Source organism: Engraulis encrasicolus, chromosome 18 (assembly GCF_034702125.1).
Source record: "Engraulis encrasicolus isolate BLACKSEA-1 chromosome 18, IST_EnEncr_1.0, whole genome shotgun sequence".
Classification (NCBI taxonomy): Eukaryota; Metazoa; Chordata; class Actinopteri; order Clupeiformes; family Engraulidae; genus Engraulis; species Engraulis encrasicolus.
This window is the reverse complement of record NC_085874.1, coordinates 41313489-41333577: the sequence shown is the minus strand read 5'-3', so window position 1 is coordinate 41333577 and position 20089 is coordinate 41313489. Positions and strand designations below refer to the sequence as shown.

The 20089-nt window shown below is 43.4% G+C and overlaps 1 protein-coding gene across 2 annotated transcripts in view; it reads left to right on the top strand.

Annotated features, from left to right (window-relative positions):
• LOC134469409 (microtubule-associated protein RP/EB family member 3-like) overlaps nucleotides 1-5079 on the top strand; it is a 42355-nt gene extending 37276 nt beyond the window's left edge. The window contains exons 5-8 of one of the 2 annotated variants that reach the window (XM_063223644.1): nucleotides 58-214; nucleotides 1152-1306; nucleotides 1860-2012; nucleotides 3693-5079. In XM_063223644.1, the coding sequence (XP_063079714.1) occupies nucleotides 58-214; nucleotides 1152-1306; nucleotides 1860-2012; nucleotides 3693-3764 (537 nt within the window). In that variant the 3' untranslated portion in view covers nucleotides 3765-5079. Of the gene's footprint in view, nucleotides 1-57; nucleotides 215-1151; nucleotides 1307-1859; nucleotides 2040-3692 lie in introns of both variants that reach the window. The other variant, XM_063223642.1, reaches the window with a different exon arrangement.
• Nucleotides 5080-20089: the final 15010 nt, after the last annotated feature.

Below are 20089 nucleotides of genomic sequence, written 5' to 3'. Positions count from 1 at the left end.
AGGCCTTATTTTATTTTGTTTGTTTATTCGTTTATTTGTTTGTTTGTTTGTTTCCAGATCATTCCGGTGGAGAAGCTGGTGAAGAGCAAGTTCCAAGACAACTTTGAGTTCCTGCAGTGGTTCAAGAAGTTCTTCGACGCCAACTACGATGGCAAGGCATATGACCCCCAGATGGCACGGCAGGGCCTGGAGATGACCCTCGCAGCCAACCCAGGTCTGTGTGTGTGTGTGTGTGTGTGTGTGTGTGTGTGTGTGTGTGTGTGTGTGTGTGTGTGTGTGTGTGTGTGTGTGTGTGTGTGTGTGTTCCTGTAGATGGCCTTCGCCGCCAAGCCAGGTCAGCCCACGGCACCACCACCACCACCACCACCATTGCACCTGCACATGTGTGTGTGTGTGTGTGTGTGTGTGTGTGTGTGTGTGTGTGTGTGTGTGTGTGTGTGTGTGTGTGTGTGCGTGAGTGCGCATGCGCTTCTCTGTCTTTTTTGTCTGTCGCTGTCTGTCTCTCTCTCTCTCTCTCTGTCTTCACCTCTCTCTCTCTCTGTCTCCACCTCTGTGTGGATGTGTGTGTGTGTGTCTCTGTCTGTCTCTCTCTCTCTCTCTCTCTCTCTGTCTCTGAATACCTCTCTCTGTCTCTCGCTCTGCCCCCCCTCCCCCGTCGTGATGAGCGATAGCTGTGAAGGTGACTGCGTAACGTTAGTGCAGCTGTTACTAAGCTGGCTGCCGTGTCCCCATCAGCAGCTATAGTACATTGGTCTTTAGTGACCTCTAGTGGTCAGGGAGAGAAAGCTCAGCCCCTTGTGCTTCAGACAACATGATACAGTACAGTAGGGCCTAGGCCACACCCCTGCGAGGGAGCCCAAGATTAAAAACAACGGTGGAGGGGGTGTCAATGGAGAGGCCATTTTTTGGACTCCCATTCATTGTTTTTTGATCTTGGAGGGCTGTTATGTAAAGAAACGTGGCATGTTCCTTAAATAGTTTTCATAACTATTAATAACTACTTCATAACTACTCCATAACTACTATTCATAACTACTATTCATAGTTGGCTGACAGTAGTGGTGAGCACAGTAGATACAGTAGTATGTAATGTTGTCACATGATTGGCTGTGGTGTGACGTTTGTGCACATGGTGTGTTCCTATTGGTCAGGAGGGCCCCAGCGGACGTCGCCCACGGTGCCCAAGATCATGGCCCCCCAGCGAGCCGCTACCACCGCCCCCGCCGCCCGGAGACACCCACACCCACACCCCCACTACGCACGCAACGGAGGCAGCGACGCAGAAATACTGGAGATCAACCAACAGGTAGAAACACACACACGCACACGCGCACACACACACACACACACACACACACACACGCATGCGCACACACACACACACACACACACATACACACACACATGCACACACACATACGACCACCTCGTCCTTCTTTTAATTGGTCATCTGCCCTCTCTGTCTCTTCTCTTCCCTCTCCTCCTCTCCCTCCCCATCTCTCTTCCCTCTCTCCCATCTCTTCCTCTCTCCTCCCCTCCCACCCCATCTCTCTCTCTCTTCATCCTCCTCTCCCACCCCATCTCTCCCTCTCTCGTCCTCTCCCACCCCATTTCTCTTCCCTCTCTCCCCCTCTCCCACCTCATCTCTCCCTCCCTCCTCCTCTCCCACCCCATCTCTCCCTCTCCTCTCTCCCTCTCTCCTCCTCTCCCACCCCATCTCTCCCTCTCTCCTCCTCTCCTCTTCTCTCCCTCCTCCTCTCCCACCCCATCTCTCCCTCTCTCCTCCTCTCCTCTTCCCTCCCTCCTCCTCTCCCACCCCATTCCTCTCTCTCTCCCTCTCTTCTCTCCCTCCTCCTCAGCTGATGGATCTGAAGGTAACGGTAGATGGTCTGGAGAAGGAGCGGGATTTCTACTTTGGGAAGCTGCGCGACATCGAGCTGATCTGCCAGGAGCACGAGAATGACAACCACCCCATCCTCACCAAGATCCTAGACATACTCTACGCCACAGAGGTAGAGGTATCTTCCAAAACTGCATTGGTGAGGTCACACACTGATGCTTGTCGAGATAGGGGCCCACTAGTTTGACGCCCTCTCTGTGCTTACGTGGTACGTCACATGGTAATCAAACATTTCAAACAAGCAATTTAAGGTTAGGGTTAGGTTTAGGGTTAGGATTAAGGTTAGGGTTAGGGTTAAGGTTAGGGTTAGGGTTAGGGTTAAGGTTAGGGTTAGGTTTAGATTTAGGGTTAGGGTCGTATGACGTAAGCGGTAAGTACCGAAAGGGCGTCGAATTAGTGAGTCCCTGTCGAGATAAGAGGGCCCGTCTCTCAGTCTCCGCTTCCAAAGGCACGTTAAGGCCGTCAGCTCGTTCCCGCACCTACATAATCATGAACTGCTTGGCATGGCATGTTCATGCCACAATTCTGAGTGTTAGGGAAACGGAAAGTTGGTTCCTGATAGCCTGGTTCTCACCGACGGTGCGTGTGTGTGTACACAAACTACCGTCTGGTAGCACTGCCGTTCTCTTCTCGAGTCAGAGAATAAATGGTGCATTTAACGCAACTCACCACCAACAAATTCCACCGAAAACGTTTTCTGTTAATCTCTAAAGAATCTGTCTAGAATCTGTCCTGTGACTCATCAATGCGAGCTGCCATTGATATTTAAGCAATAAATGCTCCGTTTATTTTCTACTCGAGAAGAGCATGTTAGCATTTAGCTCCGCTCCACCAGGGGGCTCCAGAGCTACACGCACGCATTGTCGGTGAGAACCAGGCTAGGTTCCCGATGCAAACCGAAAAATATCTGTTTTTTTCTCTGTGAACCGTAATGTCAACGTGGACGTCAACAGGTTCATCTGGGTAAGAAATGCTCACATGCGGAAAAGTTCCGAGCCCGATATGATATGAACGTGGGAGGATGGCACTACAGTTCTGAACGTAACGGGTGCGGCAGCAGGAACGGGCATCAGCAGCTTGAAAACAGTCGGATTCATCCCAAAGGTGCTCTATGGAGTTCAGCTCAGGACAGTCAAGTTCATTCACCTCAGACTCAGTCTTCCCATCCATGTCTTCATTGACCTTGCTTTGTGCACTGGCGCACTGAGGTTTTGGTATCCTGAAGCATTCAACGTTTCTTTCACAGGAACTAAGGGGCCATGCCCAAATGTGTGAATGTGTGTGTTATATACTGTCTAGTAAAAAAGCCACACTCCCGGATCAGTTTCTTGCAGTTAAAGATGCTGAAGAAGGCTTAGGCCGAAACGTCTGTCTGTCTGCCATGCTAACCCAGTATTAAAACTGCAAGAAACTGATCCGGGAGTGGGGCTTTTTCACTATACATGAACTTTGCTGTTTGCTCGCGCCCAAAGACCTTGAAAGAATTTCGGAGTTGAGCGCACTTTCTCTACTAAAAGTGTGTTATATACTGTGCATCACAGCACTCATGTTTGACGTTTGACCAGTGTTGCCAGATTGGGCTGTTTCCCGCCCAATTGGGCTGCTTAGGATGGCAATGTGCGGGTAAAAATGGCATTTAGCAGAAAAACCAGCCCAATTTTTGCCATAGAAATCAATAGAATTGGGCGGGATTTTGTGCTTCTATGCGGGTGTTGAGCATTTTTTGGGTTGGAAATCATCAGCCTCATCTGGCAACCCTGCCTTTGACCATTTGTTTGTGTGTGTTTTTCAGGACGGTTTTGCTGCCCCCGAGGAGGAGGAGGTGGAGTCCCAGTCAGGAGGACCGGACCAGGATGAATTCTAAAGCACTACTCCTGCCCTCACCTCACCTCCCCTCCACACATCATCCCTTACCATCAACCTCTCCTCTCCTCTCCTCTCCTCCATCCTCTGGCCACCTCTCCCCTCACCTCCTCCCTCCCAACCTCTACACATGGGCTGGATCTCAAATGGCGCACTTGTGCACTTCGGGCACTATGTTTCAGTGCGTAACTAATACGGCATGTGTACTGAAACATGAACACTAAAGTGCACAAGTGCACCATTTGAGATTCAGCCATGCTCTCCTCTTACCATCTCCTCCCATCATTTCGCCTCTCCTCTCCTCTCACCAGATGCTCTCCTCCCCTTGCCCCTCTCCTCCCTCATCTCACCATATCCCCCTCTCCTCTCCTCTCCTCTCCTCACTGCTCCAGATCTCTTTTTGCTTTTTGTTTTGTTTTGTGCTCCATCTTTCTTCTCCATCTCGCAACATAACTGTTGTTTTTTTTTTTAATTTTTATTTATTTTAAATGTAATCATCTTTTTTTTCCCTGTCTGATTTCACACTTTATTTGCTCTGGTTACTTTTTATTTCCGGTTCCCTCTTCTCACAGTTGCTCTCCCTCTTGATTCAACACACACACACACGCGTGCACATGCGTGCTTTATGAACTGGCAGCGGATTAATGTATATGTGCATGCATGTTTGTCTGAGAGTGTGTGTATAGCATGGTCTCTGTGTGTGTGTGTGTGTAGCCTGCGAGCTGGTCTTGCTCGCTCCAGAGGCTTAATGCTGGTCATGTATCCCCAGAGCCGTCAAATTCAGCTCTCACAAACCGCCTCTTGGCTATTTCATTCCCCACCACACACACTCACTTATACACACACACACACACACACACACACGCACACACACACACACACACACACACACACACACACACACGCACACACACACACACACACACAAATGAACACGCGGCACAGACCCCTCTGCTTTGTACTTTGCTTTGACTTCCTCAGTTTCTGTCTGCGTCACTGCACTGCAAAGCTACTGTGTGGAAATGCGTCCGCAGAGTTGAACTGACACGTGAATGAATTGGTGGTCAATGGGGGAGACAGACTGGGTTCAATGGGGGAGACAGACTGGGTTCAATGGGGGAGACAGACTGGGTTCAATGGGGGAGACTGATTTCTGTTTGTTTGTTTGTTGACTTTGTTGATGTATTTGGGTTTTTTTTAGTTGAGTTGTTTTAACAGCTTATTTATTGGGGCTGTTGTGTTGTGTGGTTGCGTGGGCTGGGGAGTATTCCACACTTGTAAACCCCTGATGTAATGGTAAATCACCCCCCCTCCTACTCTGGAACTGGCGTGTGTGTGTTTGTGTGAGTGTGTGTGCCAGAGTTGCTGTGTGAGAGAGGACATGATGTGAAGTGGCGTGAAGTGACGCGAGGTGTTGTGACACAAACATTTTGGCCAGTGAGTAAGCGGGCGGGTAGCTAACGAGGGGGTCATCCCTATGTTCCCCGGGTCCTATGTTCCCCGCAACTGGGGAACTTGGGGGCCCTTTTTTCAAAAAAAGGGTTCTATGTTCCCCGCTGCTTCAAAATGAACTGCTGCCGCATGGCAAAGCAGAGGTTGTTGTTGCACCTCTGACAGGTTAGGTTCTCTCCCTGGGCCTGGGACAAAATACCCAGTTGTCCCCCAAGTCAGTGGGCCTGATGACAGGTGACCCCCTGAGAGTTGAAGAAGGTAGGTCTGCACACTGCGGAATAAGCTCCAAAATAATAAAGTTGATTAAATATGTGATAAAACTTTATTTTTTTTGGAGCTTATTCCGCAGTGTGCAGACCTACCTTCTTCAACTGTCTGACACTTTCGTAGCACCTGCAACAAGTGACTTTGGATGTGCGCACCCTACCCAAAACAACTAGGCGAACACCTGAGGCCATTATTTTGGAAGAGCGAGTAGAGTCCTCTGCTGGGATAAATGCTGCTTACTAGTTTATTTATCTAAGCTAGTCACTAAACGACCCGTTTGGAGAGACTGCCTGGCGGTCTGCCGTTGATAGCATGCGGCACTGACTGCTAGAAAGAGCAGGTTTGAGAATGTGAAAATGTATTTATTTATATAAAAGAGAGCTGCAGTCACCTCCACCACTCGCTCGCAAGAACAAACAAGTTAAATTAGCTGTTGTACAATTTGTTGTGACTGCTAAGCAACAAGAGTTTTAAATAAAAAAAAGAATGACTATGCCATTACTAATGGTTTACTGACATTGTAAAACAAAACAAAAAAAAACATTATTTTTTTAGCTGCTATACATTTTCTTTAGTTATGGTTTTCTTGATGTTATTGTTTTTTTCCCTCTTTTTCTCATTTAATTTGGATTTGAGATTTCTGATAAGTTGCACAGCATGAAATGCTACACTGGGTGACCGTTGGGGTGTGTGTGTTGATGTCCACCAGAAGAGCCCCTGCCCCTTTCCCCCCTCCCCCAACACTAGCCCACTGTGGCCTGGCCATGTAGCGCTCTGGGGCTCAGAAGCTAAGCTAAGAAGCTGGTTCAGGAGTAAACCAGGTTAAGAAAAGAGTTAAATCATCTAATAGAAGAGCCTGGGGTTCTCATTTTCAGGCTCTTCTATTAGATGATTTACCTCTTAACTTAACCTGATTTACTCCTGAACCAGATTCTTAGTACACCCCTCTGCTCTGTGCACCCCCACCCCTCTGAAGAGTTTTATTACAGAAAAATAAATAAATAAACCAGTTTGGGAACATGAACAACCACCAATGACACTTGTCAATGCCTCGTCTTTTATTGCGCCTGCTTTAAAGGAAAAACGCCTTCACCTGCACCAGCTTCTCATTTCAAGCCAACAGGGTTATAATTCTTAGTAGAGTGGAGTAGAGTACCTTTATTGATCCCCGGGGGGAAATTAAGCTGACATAAGGAGTGATGTAATGTCATCATTTAGTGTCATCGTTATGTAATCATATCTACTGACTGATTTCCTGATAACAGCACAACAAGAAAAATCATATCCAAAATAAATTAATGATTACGTCATTGTTAACTGATAGGCCTACATTGTTTACAACAAGCGTAAACAAGGGTAAAATCATGCACATCCCCTCAGCTTTAAAGATACAATCAAGAAAGTTCTCTGCCCACCGACGACTATTATACTCTGCATAATATCACATCTCAAAAGCCAGGTAGGATGGAGATTAAATCGTGTCAGGTATACACTTGTAGTCTATATGTGGATGACAACTTTATCTGGGGTGCATGAGTAAGCTTAGCAACTAAACTTCAGTCTTGATGCCAGCTTCAATGTCACATTTCACATTTGTTTTCAGACACATACATAAATCAATGTACACCCATTCAGGAAAAAAACCAACACAACACTGTCACAGACCCAAGTAGAAGGCCCACTGACGTATACTACGTCTCTATTCAGACCCTTTCAGATCCTTTCACTGAAGATTTGGGGTCGTTATGACAACCAGAGAACTTACTTGCTAGACTCAGAGAAAGAGGAAATCAGTGCGTATATGGCTATAATGACAAATAGAAACACCAGGACAATGACCAGTACGTTTTTGTGAGCTTGCTTGGCATGAAGGCTGTATCCTTCGCGGACAGATGATGCCCCATCCCATATGGAATAGCCACGGTCTGGTGATCCATGCCGACTGATGAGATCTACAGCCTTGTCCTTGGCCTCTGCATTGGCCTGGCAAAAAAGCAAACCTTGGTCCTCGTGGAAGAGCAGGTTCACCGTCTGCCCTCTCCCTCCCATGTAGCGCTGGGTGTCTGGCAGGACGTAGTCCTTGTCGAAAGTGTGATGCAGCACCAGCAGGACAAGAGGTTTGGAAGCTGAAAAAGGTATAAAATGTATTAGTTCAAATATCCATGCACTGCTTCTAGGTGCTGGTAAGCGCAGGGGTGTTCAATACTTTAAAAAAAAAGAAGTTTACCGCACAGTTATTTGACTTTTTGCTCGAATAAAAGAGCAAAAGGTCAAATCAGTGTGTGCGGTAAACTAATTTCTTTTGAAATGTAAAATGTATTGTTTTGACACAGGTCATACAGTGAGTGTAAGCAGCCTTGGCACTTGGCCAGACCATTAAGCCTAATTTCCCAATGATGGGCAACCTGCATTCAGAAGCTCCCATCCACAGCCACATATTCTATTCCACCTGACCTGTTTTACCAGTCCAATTCCCATATTATTTGAATGGATAAAACCAGGGGCCTATTACAAAGCTGATTCAGGATAAGTTAAGGTTAAATTAAGAGGTAAATAGTCTAATACAGGAGCTTTCTTAGAAAAAATGAGGACTCCAGGCTCTTCTATTAGATGATTTACCTCTTAACTTAACGTTAACTTATCCTGAACCAGCTTTGTAGTATAGGCCCCAGGTCATTTGAAATATATGGGGCTGGCACTGGATTGAAGCTTATGAATCTACGTAGGCTGTCCATCACTGTCTAATTGGGCAGCCATGGCCTAATAATGGTTAAGGAGGTGGGCTACAGACCAGAGTGTTGCATGGTCAAATCCCACCCTTCCACTCCCTACATGGCTGAAGTGCCCTTGAGCAAGGCACCTAATCCCACAGTGCTCAAGGGACTCTAACCAATACCCTGAGCTTTAAATAACTAAGGTGCTTTGAATAAAAGCATTCAGCTAAGTGTAATGTAATGTAGTTGTGGGTATTTTCTCTATTACTGTCAGACAAGCACTTTGGGTTCGGTGAGTTTTCTGCAGAATTCTTTATTCATTACTGCTCCATAGCAAATATGGAAACAGGGCAACATCCTAATGATACACCAGTCTTGCTGATCTACCTAGTTGGGATGCGCATTTTGCTGTGTCCTCTCAACGCCTTTATACTGTGTGAGCTCACACAGCCCCGTGGCCTGCTAGGCCCTATACAGATGTTAATTAGGTCACTCACACCTCAGCTGAGCTGACACTCAATACAGATCACAATGCTGACATTGGAATGATATATATATATAGTCACAGACATATACACATATAGTCATATACACATATCTCAATATTCCTGCACAGACATGTACATATAATAATCTGCATATGAATCATATAAGATTAAAAATCTGACCACATATTCCCCCATTTTGAGTCTCAAAAAGACTCACAAAGGGTTACAATTTTTTATCTTATATGCCTTCAATATTCAATCTTCAAATTTCAAATTTCAATTCTTAAATCGTGGCGAAACCTTACATCTTGCAAAAAACCCCATTCTGCCAATTTAAGGGAAAAACAAGACGTGAAGGGAAAATTCCAACGATGACTTCATTTCAAAATGACAGCCCTGCATGTTCAGTTAAGAATTGATTTAACATGACTTTGTAACCATTCTGCATTACAATTTTAACTGAGTACATCTGCAACCCTTAACCGTGTTCCAGTGTTACACATTACATTATGGTTTATGTATCTATGATTAACCCATGATTCTGTTGACCATTCTACATTGTCTTGAGTTACACTAAATATTTGATTAGTTATATGTCTCTTCGCTATTTGCTTATCAATTTACTGTCTTCAAACTACCAGGAATATCCAATCATATCATTTCACAAGTACATTGCACACACTTTGTCATCCTATCAATGAATATGAAATATCACACTGTTTCCACTCAGCTATTGCCTTGATTTGACCTCTAATGAATTATTCTGTTGTTATATGATTCATGTTTACATTGCTAAATAATCAAGTTGTGTAAGTGGCAAGAATCTGACATTCTGTACATTAACTCTGATTGATATGGCACCTTTGTCTAGCTCTGTGTCAGAACTTAATCAACTTTCTCATCATAACATTCCTAGCTGATTCATCCTGCTCTTTCAACAGTTCAAACACAGTTACACAATTTAATTCACTGTCATGCCCATGTGATTTCTTGCTTCTGTCACTGCTCCATCCTCCATGGCTCAGTCGCAAAGAGTCTATTGTTCTCTGTGATGTATGCAATTTGGCTTGCTGTTGTTTGTTGTGTCATCAAGGTGTTAATGACTTTTAATCCTGTCTTAGCTCCTTTCGAGATTGAACATTTGTGTTCCAAAGTGTTGCGTTTCGGTTGCTTTCATGTGTAAGGATTTCTGAAGTCCTTTGAAATGTATGCATTGTCTTGATGCCTTTTCTTCCTTCGGCTACACATCGAAAACAGGTCCCCCATTTCGACAGTAGATGTGCTCAGTCTATTTGATGCTTTGTTAATTCACTTTGCATCCATCCTAGTTTTCCTCAGCTGTGAAGCCTTCCTTTGTTGAATTGACCCCCCGAGTCAGCCCATGGATAGACTGATGTGGTCTCCTGTCTCCTGTCTCCTGTGTCCTGGCCTCCTGGTCTGGTGGCCCCACCGTCTGGCTTCTTCGTAGCTGGCTCCCATCGTCATTGTTAGCAGCCGACTGTCTCTTCTAAGCCCCATCGTCTCCTCCCTAGGATAGACCTCTGTCGCTCCGTTGTAACCCTCAGTCACTGGCCACCATCTCCGCCCTGATCGATCTGTGAAGACACAAACAGCGAGCGCAGTATCAATTCTTCGGATAGACTATCTCAATTTCACACTCTCATTCATTAGCCAACTCAGACATACACAATCTAACTGTACAATCAAATTAATTACACAATTCAATCTCTAAACATTTTTAATTCCTATCTCATCTACTCACTTTTATCATCAATCTAACCAATTTGTTCTCTACTCTCCAGTCAAATTCTATAGCAATTTTCTTAAATTCTCTCCTTTAACTTACCTCCTGAATTATGAAAACCTCTTTCAACTATAAATTTCAAATTTCTTCAAATTTCTTCTAATATTTCTTCAAATTTCTTCTAATATTAATCTAAATCCTGTCAATTTTCCACTTTTCTTTGCCAATTTTCTAATCTTCTATTTTTTCTTTCCATGTTTAATCAACCTATGCACCCCCCTTTTTTCACTTTTGTAGCCTAAGCTACAATTGTGAAAATTTCATTTGTAACTCCCAATTCTCCAGCCTTCTCACTGGAATACGGTTCATATGATTCTCTTTCAGCGGTTGGAAACAGACCCTTTGTTAGTTCCAGTGGGGAAACATCAGTATGTTAATTTTAGATGTTAGTTGGGGTTAGTTGTGTTAGATATGTTTCATAGCTTCATGCAAAAAGATGACATGCAGTAGGGCGTTTCCAACTGCATTGCTTGCTTGAATTGATTCCATTGAAATGATTCCAACCCCTCTTCTTTTGCAAACACACCCTTGTATTTCCAAAAATGTTTTCCCCTTTGTTTTCTTCGTTTTCCCCAATCAATTTTGCTTCCTTTTTGAAGTTGCCAAAGTTTCCTGCACCATTCAGATTTTTATTTTTATTTTTTTTCCAATTACATCAGCTCAACTATTCCATTTGCAAGTCTGTTAAATCTGTGGATCTCTTATTCCACACCTCTGCCAGATTAACCATTTGCATGCCAGTTCAAACTGGTTCACCTCCTGCTGGAGCCCCCTTCACACCTTCTGTGACTTCGTCCAGCTAATCAGGGTTTCCAATCAACATTGTGGCCATTCAATATTCAATTGCAAACCCCTTAGTCCTGGGTGAAGCCTCATGCTATTAGTTAAAATGTCAACTCCTCTTCACCAGTCTCTCCTCCACTCTTCCAGATAAATATCCGGTAATTCCAAATACTCCATTGAGCAATTCAAATTGTACTTCATACATTCAATCTCGCTCACTTTCATATTTGCATTCCATTTTCTAAACCAAATTTCTCTCAGCCACCTATTCCACACATTCTCTCCATAGAATTTCTATGCTACCGATTGATATCCAAATGCCATTACACTCTTCTAGTTCCTGATATCTTAAAACTTGGCATATCTAATACAACCATACACAGAAATATCCATCTCTCTCTGCTGACACACCACAGTCCTTCTTCACTCTTTCACTCTTTGCATTTGACCCACTCTCATACATACAAGCTTCTTATCTCAGACCATTATCTAACATGTTAACCTATTAGACAATAAGTACTTTGAATTTTGAGCATTGTATCCTGATTTTTCTCTGCCTAATGCACCTCTATGCTATCCATGTAACTCTATAGTATTTTGCTTTATCACTCCAAAATGTTCTCTCACCTTAATTAATCCACCAAATGCTGCTTCGCCCATTACCAATGTGTCAATAGCCTATTTGATCTTTTCTTCTTGCCAAGAAATGCTGACTCAATTACCTTGGTCTACACTGGTGCATTGACCATAGCCTTGAAGTTCGCCCATTCTCTCAGCAGACAAAACACTTCCACCCTTTGTCCATCGCAGCCCATTATCATAATCCAATTTAAGCTAAGACCTTCCTGTCTTCTTCATTCACTCTATGCTAAATTGTTTGTTAACTTTGAGCTCTTCCAGTCCCTTCTTCCTTTGAAATGTTTAACAGCCAATTTTAAAAGTCTAAGAACCACTTCAGACCAGTGATAACACCATTGCCCACAGGGCCCAGCCAGTCTGGGAGTTCACCCCCACACCGTCTTTGAAATCACACTGGGTCTCCACACTAGGTCTCAACCACTCCTCGCCCCCTGGTCATCAATGTATTGCAAATATATGTTAAGCATTCTCAACTCCCAGTTGCCAGCACATTGACATCTATGCTTTCTTAATTCATCAAGATCAGACATGTTAATGTTTTCCTTCCAGACCATCGGCACCACTCCTTGACACACTCCATTTAAATCTTAAAAGACATCTCTACCCCCTCCATGTTGGGGCAGACACAGCTCTCTGTCACCAAGCCAAGTACCCTTAATTTTCAGTGACTTCTGTTCCCATGTTTCTCCTTCTTTATTTTATTTTATTTTATTTTATTTTTCTCTTTTTCCTCCAAAAAAATATTCCATTCCATTCCGCTCTTCTCAAATGAAAATTTAAAAGCTAGTTCCGGCTTCCAACTTCTAAACAGTCACTTCAGCTTCCATCTCTCTCCCCATTGCCATGGTAATTAACCCCTAGTGGCCAAACAGAGTAACACACATCCACAGAAATTTACCTTTTCTCCTCATATGATGTTAAAATACCTTATCAGTTCACACTGCATGCATTTTTACCCCAATTCAAATTTCTGCATAGCCATTCTGATTTCCACACTTCCTGCTAGCCTATATGATTTCACATTCAACCCAGTTAAAACTTATTGAAAAGATGTCATATACAGCTGCAACCACCAACCATGCTACTCGCCATGTAGTCACTCTGTTAGCTTCCACTCTTTAGTTACCTTGTTCCTCCACTTCATTCCTTCTTCCATTATTATTCCAAGTTTCAAAGTAGGCTATCTTCCTATCTTGCCATGTATATTATACACTGAAATAATTCCAGCCAACACAGTCTATATGGCCTCTCAGCCCTTTGCTTTTTATCCCTACCTGACCTGTTTCTTCTACACTCGATATCTCCATCCAAAAGAAATAATTCTTTCCATCTATTTTCACACTTTCAAAAACCTTTTACTTCTCTGTACTTTCTTCTCATCTTTCAATCCAATCATTACCTACCAGCCAATCAATGTTTTCTCTCTTTTTTTTTCTTCTTGCTTTCTTTCTTTCTTTCTCATTTTCTTTTCTTCTCTCTGATATCACACCATATACAGAGCCACACAAAATCACACACACATACATTCTGTGGATCCACACACACACACACAATAACACTGGCATACTCTCTCTCTCTCTCTCTCTCTCTCTCTCTCTCTCTATGCCCAAATTCACATACAGCAAAAATTATTAACTTCCACTATTAAATTACACCAGAGGTTGATCCATAATTAAAATTATTTTTCATCTTCCGACGGGGAAAAAGCTAAACATCTTCACCTAGTATTTAAATTTGTCCATACACTTATTCCTCTGCTCCTTGCGTAATGCCACACACACAGTAGGCCTATCATACACACCGAGATCTCTCGTAATGAACTGTGCCTGTCTTACATCAAAGATATTATGAAAGTCCTTCTACCAATTCAAACCTCGTTCATAAATCATAGCTTCTTGTCATATACATGATCTAGCCACCTTGTCATTCGCCACACACCCTTCAATCATCAGTACATAAGATCATCCATCCATCACTCAGCGCTCCATTTGGCCGATTCTCACAAAAATACGACTGCCCATCATACGTCTTTGGGTTCGACCACCTATCGCATGAAATGCCCTTCAGAATTTAAACACTGCTTTTAAGGCCACATATTTCAGTGTGCAGTGTGCTACCCTAGTTTACGCACTCTCCCTCCCCCAAAGAACAATATTTTGAGCATCTAAATTTGCTGATCGTCCAATCATATCCAAAAATAAGCCTGTCCAACCTAAGACCTTGAAATCGACCACCTACCACATACGCCGTTCATATTGTACACCGCTTCTAATAGGCCACATAAAAGTGTGCAGTGCCCGCCGTTTGTATAACTCAAACACTCCCTCATCCTCGGTAATATGCTGGATCATCCATTTTTGGTTTCTTTATTTCCCCCAACCTCATCATTTCAAACAACTGTATATTTCAGCTTAACTTCCCACTTCCTTAGCTAACATAATACAATTATTTGAAATAATTAACGTTATTGGAATCTACTCACCGGGCCCCGAGTGCGGTCGAACTTTTGCCGTCGGCAGGTCTTTGATGAACTTCTTCCAGTAGGTTTCTTCCACTTCTTACTTGGCCAAGTTTTTTGAGATGTTGTCCTTCTGGAATAGTCCATCTTCCCCCTGTCTGCAGCTCCATCATTATCGCACTTCTGACACCATTAAATGTGGGTATTTTCTATTACTGTCAGACAAGCACTTTGGGTCCGATGAGTTTTCTGCAGAATTCTTTATTCATTACTGCCCCATTGAAAATATGGAACAGGACAACATCCTAATGATACACCAGTCTTGCTGATCTACCTAGTTGGGATGCGCCCTTTGCTGTGTCCTCTCAACGCCTTTATACTGTGTGAGCTCACACAGCCCCGTGGCCTGCTAGGCCCTATACAGATGTTAATTAGGTCACTCACACCTCAGCTGAGCTGACACTCAATACAGATCACAATGCTGACATTGGAATGATATATATATATAGTCACAGACATATACACATATAGTCATATACACATATCTCAATATTCCTGCACAGACATGTACATATAATAATCTGCATATGAATCATATAAGATTAAAAATCTGACCACATAGTCCTCACCTCAGGGGATCAATTGGGCTAGGGCTGTCAGTGTACATACATACATACACTACATGTGAACTTATGCTGCAACATTATGATGAATCAACAGTAGCAAAGGTTTTTTTCACTCTTTTCAGCAATAAAGAAAAAAAAACATATTCAACCCCAGAGCATAACCCCCGACATAACAAATTCCAATTTAAACATTGACTGTCATCACACATCAATGGAAATGTGCACTGTGTAATATTTTTAGCTGTTTATTTATAGAATTCATACTGCCCATTCACAATACAGTACTGCAGTACTACAATCACCATCAAACTCTAAGTACCGGTATTGATTATGATTGGGAAAGCTGCACTTTTCATACATGAGGGGGATCTTCTCCGTTGGCTGCCATTTTCAATTTCCAGAAATAGACATTTGTAGCTGCAAAACTCACTGTACTTTGGTCATGCTAGGGTCATACTAAATATTTGTTCATTGTTTTGTAAATATTCATGAAAAGATTAAATTTGGCTGTAGACAGCCGTTTCAATGAGCAGTAGAGTTGCAATACCGGCCACCATCCTTCACAGTGCACCAGTAAAGAAATGTATCTGAGGACAAGGTCAATCTTATTTGGAGTCAGCTGTATCCTACTACAGTCTTGCATGCATCATGCCATATCAAGGGGACTGGGGACCCCTGGGGGGCATGAGGGCCGCGGTGCTAGGGGGCCCAGCCGTTTTGGGGCCCTATAGGCAAAATATAAACATGGGGCCCTCAAAACTCTTTAGATAGAAACAAAATTCTGTGTTTCGGTACTACTATCGTGTTTTGTCATTAGTGACAAATTAAGAGACAAATTAAGATCAAATCCCCTTTTGTTGTGTTTACCGTGACTGGTGTGACAGTTGGGGCCCCTATGGAGGACAGATTTGGTCAGGGCCCTAGGCAATTGCCTAGATTTACCTAATGGAAAGTCCGCCTCTGGGCCTTGCCTTGGTTAAGTTTGGGAACCCCTGGTGTAGCCTACCTGGTATTTCTCTCAGGGCGGCCTCAACATCAGTTCCCACTCGAGACACGATGGTACAGATACCCACGATGACATCACACTGCTGCACATCGTGAACCTCGGTCATTGATCTCAGTCCCCTTTCAAGGTCACCTTTGATCTCATCCAGGTAGTTCTGGGCAAACCCAATGGTGGAGAAGAATATCCGGACCATCTTAAACAGACATAGAGACAACAGTTAGATTTTTATTTTTTTTTAAAGATCAGACAAGACAACCCATCTCTACTTTACCTGTTATTAAAGGTGTCAGTAGGTCATTTGCAAAATGTATGCTGGCCATTCACTGACTTTTCACCTAATAGACCATTACTGACTAATTACCAAATAGACTGCTTACAGCATTCTAGTCTGAGCAGAGAAGGGTTTTTTTTTGCAAGACCATCTCGAGGGCCGTCTTCGCCCCCTTTAGGCTGTCTTAGGCTTAGGCTGTCTGCATCTCAAATGGTTCACTTTTGCACTTCAGTGTTAATGTTTTAGTGCGTAAGTAATAATTACGCACTAAAACATAGTGCACAAGTGCACCACCTGCGACATAGAAAAACACTACAAGCAATATAGCCTATTAATAGTCCTACGTTTGGCCTAACTTCGCATGTTTTCGAAAAGATAATGCCGCGGATAATGACAGGCGACAGACGTACACACAGCGGCTGCATTACGTTTAGGGCTGTTTTTATTCCGACATAACTCTAACGAACCATGACTCAGTTGCACTCTTACCTTTCACAACTTCATGAAACACGTACGTAGCCTACTCTACTTCCCTTGATCATCTGACTGAATAAAAGGACGACCAGAAAGCTCACCAGTCACACAGACCTATCTGTAGGCTAGAATCACCAGACACTTTCGAGTTTCACTTTCGATTTCGCGCCGCGTACGCAACATGGTAAGCGCACTTGTTGGTCCCACTCCCACGTGCCTCGGTCTGTACCTCAAAGTGTAGTTTTACTGAAGTCCTTATCTTATCTGTATGGGAATCTGAACGCACGGAGTGTATTCCAATATGCGACCTTGCGTCCTCCGCTTGTGCTTGTGGCCTCGCCCCGCCTCCTGGCCCCTGCTCCGTGAAGAAAACAATATGTTTCCCAGCTGTCAGCCCAGCCACAACAACTTTTGGGGGACTGTTCCTCATTCAACATCCCAATTGCAAATGAGAAAATGACTTAACAATTGAGCTTCTGCTAGAGATTGAAATATAATGCTTGTCACTCACTGATGTCATCATGACATATTACTTCCTGGTACGAGGCCACAAGCACAAGTGGAGGAAGCAAGGTGGCATATTGGAAAGCACTCACGGTCTGTGTTTTTTTTTTCTTCTTGCTTACTAGGCCCCATCACTCACTTATTTCTAGGCTACAAAAGTCTAGTCTACAAAGGCTCACACTCACTTTTTCCTCAATCAATTTTTAACATTGACTTAATTCCATCCTGAAAACTTTGCTCTTCCTCTTTCACATCAATATCAATTCAATTGAAAGACTTGAATAACATCACGGTTTAAAATGAATAAAAGTTATGAAAACAATTGAAATAATATTTTTTCTGTAGGCTGAAGCAGAAAACTATTGCATCGTCAGCCCAAGTTTACAAAGGACTTGTTTGAACTTCTTTTTTTTTCATGTGGAGCGGTCATTTGATTCCTAAAGCAGGGGTGCAGTAGAAACACAGCAAGCACACCATTTCCCAATGTTGTAGTGTGCGCCCTTCCAAGTGTGTCAGCTTAATTAGGCATGCTCAGTGATTGGACACTCTTTGGTGAACTCTGCGGAGTATCCAATCACTGGGCTTGCCTACACCACGTTCCACATTATTATGCAACTGACATTTTTCGCTGTTTCCCCAAATAATCAATGCAAATGACAGTCGTCATAATTTTCAAGTCATCCGCCATTAGAGTACAATTAAAACGTTTTTGAATGAACCTTCCAATGATAACGGTATTTTTTTAAGTAATAAAAAACTTAAAATGCTCTGTTCCACATTATTACGCAAAGTAGTTTTGTAGTGTTGTAATCCAAATTTCTTTCTTTGTTTCCCATTTACATCAACACAGTTGGATTTTTGTACCTTCTAAATTACATTTCAATGTTCAATACTTGATGATAACCTCTTTGTCTTAGTAACTAGAATGCTGCCTTTAACATTGAAGTCAATGGCAGGGCATTGCATGGGAGTTATGGAAGCCCAGATATCCTTGATGCTTTGCTCTCAACTGTTTTTGTTTGTTTGGTCTGGTGACCCACACTTCACTCTTCAATATACCCATAGATTTCCATGCCACGTTTAGGTGCTTTGGTGGTATCGACATTTTAACTCACCAGACATAAAACCCCATTGAAAATGAATGGGATGTTATGTCTGGTGAGTTAGAATGTCATCATCTCCAAAGCACCTAAACGTCGCATGGAAATCTACGGGTATATTGAAGAGTGAAGTGTGGGTCACCCGACCAAACAAACAAAAACAGCTGAGATCAAAGCAGCAAGGATATCTGGGCTTCCATAACTACCATGCAATTCCATCACTTCAATATTAAATGCAGCATTCCAGTTACAGCTTATAGCAAAGTTTTGAACATTGAAATGTATTGAAGGTACCAAATGCCAACTGTTTTGATGTAAATGGGAAAAAAAAGAAAGAAATTTGGATTACAACACTACAAAACTGTTTTGCGTAATTAATTGGAACAGAGCATTTTGGGCATTTTAAGTTTTTTATTATTTTAAAAAATACAGATGTCATTGGAAGGTTCATTCAAAAACGTTTAAAATTGTACTCTAATGGCTGATGACTTGAAAAATATGACGACTGTCATTTCTATTGATTATTTGGGAAAACGGCAAAAAATGTCATTTGCGTAATAATGTGGAACGCGGTGTAATTAGGCTGACACACTTGGAAGGGCGCACACTAGATCATTGAGAAAAGGCCTCTGTCTCCATACTGGACGCAGTGCCTCCCATGCCGGGCTGGAGCTTTGACTGGCAGGTTGTGGGTTCGAGCCCCAAGTGGCGAATGATGACCCCGGTTACACATGCACTCACACACCACACACACACACACACACACACACACACACACACACACACACACACACACACACACACACACACACACACACATTCAGCAGTCAGTAAACCAAGGTCATCCATCCTGCACAGTTTGCCACTTGGGGCTCAAACCAGCGCCCTTTCCAGCCAGAGTTCCACTTTGGCACGGAGTCATAGTACGATACCAATGAGCTAAAGGTCCAAATAGCACAGTGCTACCCCCATGGGGGCCGCTAGGGGGGAAAAGTGGTACAGATTCTAAGGGCCCAAGCACTGATAAGGGCCCTTAAGGGGGCCCAAGCACTAAGAGGGGCCCTTAAGGGGGCCCAACATTTGAATCTTTCATGGGGCCCAGCATTTCTGGCAGCGCCCCTGGCTACCCCTCTGTGCTGTATGAAGATTCGGCAGGGAGGTTTAACAACGTTCTACCGCCGGACTCTGCTTGTTGGCATCCGTTACACTCACCCCCCTAAACCTCACTCACTCCCTTAGGGGTCACGGCAGAAGGTGAAGTGAGGTCATCCTGAGCTTGGTGGCCACTAGGGGCTCGAACTCGTGACCTATCATTTATGCTCCAGTTCGGCATGGGAGGCACAGTATGATGGGGTCTGCCCATTGGTCAGACAGCCAATTAGTCCGACAGCCCATAAGTCAGACAATAAGCCATAGAGGAGCATAACACTGCATGTCTATGACGTTTAGGGTTAGGAATTGTTTTGGTTTGGGCATAGTTTTAACTTTTCAATTAACTTAAAAGTGAATAATTACAAAATTATGCCGCTAAAATAACTATATACTGACTGAAAATGCCTTTAACGACGGTTAGGGTTAGGAATTGTTTTGGTTTGGGCATAGTACGTGTGAGGTCGGACTAACGGGCTGTCGGACCAACGGGATGTAACCCAATATGATACTACTGAGCTAAAGCTCCAAAGTCAGACCCATAGCTCAGTGCTATTACCATATCTCATTGACAGTAAATAGAATGGACGC